The following is a 5,520-nucleotide window of genomic DNA, read 5'->3' as shown; positions in this document are numbered from 1 at the left end:
TTCTTGTTTCTTTTCTCGTTCCTCTTGTTTATTTGCTGTTCTTATGCTGCTGCCATCAAATCTGTTAAGCTGTAGTTTGAATTGCCACTTCTCGTTTCCATCTTTTTTTATTCCACTTCTGACACCAATTTATCATGTGTCTGCTTGTTTTTAATTTCCCGTAGAATTTTTTTCTGAGAAACTTCAGCGATACAAGTCCTTTCTTGATTAAAACTAGTTTATTCTTTCTTGATACAAACTTTGTAATACACAGAATTTCCACAGTCAATAAGTTCCTCGTCGTTTTAAACTTAACGATTTTTATAAACACACGCTACAATCACAGGGATTCACAGAATCGACTTACCGTGACTCGATTATCTATCTATATTCAGCTGGCTTTCTTTGCCAGGCTTATGTACTAAAAAAAGGGGGCATCTAGATCAGACTCAAGCTGCCTGGCAAATTCATGATCATTCGAGAAACTCCAGCTCGCATGCTCTCAGTGTCGCGTGATTTCCGCTGTCGTAACAGTTCCATACTCGTAAGTACCATTGTTCATGGTTTGTCCACTTACTGAAACAAAATGTCAAATACTACTATTCGAATAGAGTACCTCAAGAGTTGGCGATAGATGCTGTTGACCAGTCGTCTTCCCTATAGTTTATTAGTGCAAAACAAGGGAAAGTAGCTTTGTACAGAACTTCTAAAAAACACCACAAAAGGAATAATGTAAAAAAATAGAATTTCCATTATACTTAGAAAAAGATAATATATATATATAGCATGTTAGTAAAATAAATTTGAATTACTTCAGTTACAAATTTTGCATACCTTTTTGTTTGGTTGAGAAGGCAAAAGTTGTTGGCTTGTTCCAACCAAATTTATTGCGAACTTGGATCGACATATCGTAAAAAGTGTTTTCTTTCAGACCAGTGATGTCATAAGTTTGTGTCTGAATCAAACCTGGTTGTCTTTCTGCCGGTATGGTAACCTCTTCCCAGTCATCGGTACTATTCACCTATATAAAACCAAAACAGATGGATTAATACGTTCTAAATCGTTTGGTATTATTAATCTAAATGAAGAGAAAAATTAGTTGAAAATTAATTCGTTTGTTTGTTATGAATTTCGCGCAAAGCTACACGAGGGCTATTTGCGCTAGCCGTCCCTAATTTAGCAGTGTAAGACTAGAGGGAAGGCAGCTAGTCATCACCACCCACCGCCAACTCTTGGGCTACTCTTTTACCAACGAATAGTGGGGTTGACCGTCACATTATAACGCCACCACGGCTGAAAGGGTGGGACGGGGATTCGATCCCGCGACCCGCAGATTGCGAGTCGAGCGCCCTAACTACTTGGCCATGCCGGGCCTAAATAGTTCGTATTGTATAAATATATGTATAAATGTAAAATGTTGGATAAAAGGATGAATATAATTTAAGGTGTCTGAGAGGTGTACATATCACCTTTGTTATGGACTATGACGAACTGCGCCAAGAAACCAAAAAGTTTTTCATCCTTGGAGAAATAATGAGGATCGCGACGACCAAAGCACGAACGTGGGGGTCGTCTAGCAAATCCGACTGAGAGACACTGACTTAGTACAAACATCAGCTTACAATTGTTGTAAGTTTTGTTATTTTTGTTACATTTAACTATTTTCTTTTATCCTAAATAATAAAATTATTTCATCATCGTTAGCTCTTCTACCTCCAACAAATAAAAGGTGTAAACTCTTAAATTTTATATTTGGAACATTAACATTTTATATGTCGACTTAGTTTTTCTTATCATTACAAATATTAAACCTACCTTCTTTTCTTTAAATTGAAGCAAATAATCAATCACATGACTATAAGACTCTACCTCCCACATCAGAGCATAGCTTGTTGGTTTGTAGCCCATAGGATCACTTTTAAACTTAACAGCACTTGCTAAGCCTAAAGAAAATTATGGAAATAGGAAAAATCAAAGGTATACTGTACTTATGGAAATGTACAACAAAAAACAAGTGTAAATATTTCGAGTATTGCGTAATTTACAAATAAAATAAACCTTTTTTATATCAAAATAATGTGTATGGTTAGTCTAAGTAACTCAAATATTATTATGATTTATCACACTTTGTAAAATGGGGCTCAGTAATTTAAAATATTTCGGGACTAATACAAAATAATCTCGTGATGACGGTTTCTGAAAAAGGAAAGCTAAAACCAATTATTTATTAATTAGTGTAAAATACCAGCTTCCGCTGTCCAAATTTCTCTCGCACCAAAAGTTATTTGCATGATTTCAGCGTTCGTTAGACAGAAAACTCTGCACAGTGACTGGTTTGTCGTCTTTACAACATCAGACATCATCACAAAAGCTAGGTAATGCCAACACAAATACGTGTACCAAAGATTGTAGTGATATTGATCTCCAAATCACGAACTTTATTTCGAAAAGCTTTCTCATTACGTATCTCTTGCTCATGAATTCTCCTTTACTATTAGACATGTTACTTGGGGATATAACGATATATCAAAAGCATTTTTTAATATATCTAGACTTTACACTCAAAGGTAAAGATTTATTGTTTCCTATGTATTACATAATGAAACGTTCGATTTGTGATTTATTTCATGATTTTTCGGGGTATTATACTGGTTATAGGTTATTAGAATTGAGTTTGGTGTTTGTAATTTTAGTGGAAGATGATGAAATGTCGTTTTGAGCAAAATTATATTTTTCTAAGATAATAAAGGATTTGTTGTTTTAATTTGATCGCTATCTTTGTTGTAACCATTTCAGACTTCGTCAACTGTTTATGATCGCTTCTTTTTTTATCACACTCACATGAAAGAGTACAATGGTAATTACACAAAAGCTTTTTGGAAAAGAGAGGTAATGCATGTTTCAGATCACACACATCTGAAAAATGAGACTTTTCTATTTGATCATTTGCTGAACTTATTTGTGCATTTATAACAATCTTCCGAATACATTTATTTGAGAAAGTAAGTATACTGCCAAACTTATTCTTCTTCTGTATAGTATTACCTGATATTTCAATCGTTGCTGAAGTTTCTCCACCTGAATTTCTGGCGACACAAGTGTAATTTCCCATGTCTTCTTCTGTTAACTTTCTTAGAGCAACACTATATGTATTATTATTGCTAACAATTCGTACATGATCACCTGAATTTGAGAGTTGTGTGTCATCTTTGTACCAAGTAACATTAACTGGAGATTCTGTGTAGACTATACATTTTATTTCTTTAGTTGTATCCAGGCCAGCATGAACCCACGGTTTAGGTACATGAATTTCTGGAGGACCTATGAAATATCACATATTAAAATTAATAGTGTTGTACAGTTTTCATATAATACATTGTCTTGTATATTATTCTCATAATTCAATTACTTATACCTTGCAGGATCATTATAATTTGTATAAAAAATGCTATAAAACATTAACTAACAGGTACAAAATAGACTTTATTTTTGATATAGAGATATAGGTAATGGTAAAGCATGTAAATGAGTTTGTTGAATTGCATTATGTTATGAAATTCAGCAAATAGTAAATGTATATAAGAAGCTATGAATTATCGGGACGTAGTCTGATGCGGGTTGCATATGAACAAGCAATAAGGTTTATAGCCTAGTAAATAAGTATAACATATATGTGGAGTCTGCTTAGAAATACGCAACAAAAATGATCGAGTAATAAATACGAGTTAAACAACCAAATAACATAGAATAGCAGGCGTATGTGTGCTTCCATGGATAAAATATTCCATAGTAAATATTAATCATCAGATTTACATGCTACACAACTGTCAGGGTTTTATATATGGGCTAGGATTCTTTTACAGTAGGTGTCTGTGACTTGTTGGCGATAAATTCCAACAATAAATGGACAGTACACAATCCACTTGTTATAAAATAATATATTCAAAACAAGTCAAACGTATGTACAAAAATTCTTTACACTATAGGATATCACAGTTGTATCTAAATTATTATCTTTTCGTGTCAAAAGTACACATAGGCTGATTCAATTACTTTAGAATCCAATTGAGAAGACGAACTGTTTTTCTGTATTTTGTTTATTACTATACAATCTGTGATATATTCACTTACGTTACCCTGTGGGTTACCACAATTGCATCCAGAACTTTATATAATTGTCTCCTTTTTGTCAAAGATCACACAGACGGGTTCAATTACTTTAGAACACTCTTTGACAAGACAAATTATTTTCTTTATCTCTGTTAAACTTACTTTAAAATATCGCCCATTACGACTAAATTAAAAAATACGCAGTCTAACTTCACTTTCACCAAATTAACATTTTCTGACTTAACTTCACTTACTTAACTTCTTTTGTTGGTTACCACAGTTGTAACCAGAGCTTTAAATAATTTTTTTTTTTTTTTTTACCAAAAGTACACACAGGTGGGTTCAGTTACTTTAGAACCCAACTGAAAAGACAAATTATTATTCCGATCTCTGTTGTTACAATACAGTTGTGAAACACACTTTAGAAATCACCTCTTAAGGGTAATCACTTACACGCCGGGTAACTTCACGTTCTCTTTCACTAGCTAACTTTTTTTCTGAGTGAACTTCACTTGACTTGTGTTCGCTTGATTATATATATATATATATACCTTGCCCAACTGAGACCTCGAACTTTCTACAAACTACAATACTATATGATATAACGATACTAACATAGCGAGAAAACTTAGAGGTTTCGAGAAAGATGACGTCTACAATACTACAACAATTGAACTACACACACAGCTTACGACTCTTACCAAGTTACGTAACGAGATTTGTTATAACTATCTATATACTAAAACTCTGAGATTGTTTGTTTGTGTGCTTGTCTGTAATTAAATACAGCAAAAATGGCGCATAATACCGCCATATTTGTAATAAAATGAGAATAGAAACAAAATAAAACAAATTTTGTTAAAAAGCTAGCCCCGTTTTTTCAGATCACTTTTATGAAAAATTCTAGATGAATTTAGGCGCACTAGATGACGCCACATATCGGTTTATCTATTTATCTATTCGTTTTCCACCTGATGAATCACTTTAAAATATCTTCTATACAACAATATATGCACAAGAGGAATTAAATGATGAGATGAAAATAGTAACTAAAGAGATGAGGTAATAAAATAAAAATCAAGTCCAGAACAGCAACAAAATTTTATAAACGAAAACCTCTCGCCGAGCATTGGCTATTATATTATTTCCCTGTCAATGTTCCCATCTTCATTAAAAGGCGTAAGATGACAAAAACAAGATCTTGAAGAATCTATCTATATACTACTAAAACGCTGAGATTGTTTGTTTGTTTGTTTGCTAATTTCCTCAGTCAAAAAATCATTCACACTACCGTTCGCGCTCTTTACGAAACTTCTTACTTCATTTTTGAAAAATGAAATGGTCTTTCCTTTTACTCTCGATCAACAATAAAATATATTTTCTTGAATTATGAATAACGCGAATGGATTGGAATATTTAATTAAATTGTCT

At 33.0% G+C, this 5,520-nt stretch overlaps 1 protein-coding gene across 1 annotated transcript in view; it reads right to left on the bottom strand.

Moving 5' to 3' along the window:
* LOC106461167 (lachesin-like) overlaps nucleotides 1-5,520 on the bottom strand; it is an 85,157-nt gene that overhangs the window by 12,404 nt on the left and 67,233 nt on the right. The window contains exons 6-8 of the mRNA XM_013920960.2: nucleotides 3,025-3,300; nucleotides 1,795-1,922; nucleotides 814-1,000 (exon numbers count right to left, since the gene is read on the bottom strand). Of these exons, the coding sequence (XP_013776414.1) occupies nucleotides 814-1,000; nucleotides 1,795-1,922; nucleotides 3,025-3,300 (591 nt within the window). The remainder of the gene's footprint in view (nucleotides 1-813; nucleotides 1,001-1,794; nucleotides 1,923-3,024; nucleotides 3,301-5,520) is intronic.

This window comes from Limulus polyphemus, unplaced genomic scaffold (genome assembly GCF_000517525.1).
Source record: "Limulus polyphemus unplaced genomic scaffold, Limulus_polyphemus-2.1.2 Scaffold907, whole genome shotgun sequence".
Classification (NCBI taxonomy): domain Eukaryota; kingdom Metazoa; phylum Arthropoda; class Merostomata; order Xiphosura; family Limulidae; genus Limulus; species Limulus polyphemus.
This window is presented reverse-complemented; position numbering and strand designations above follow the sequence as displayed.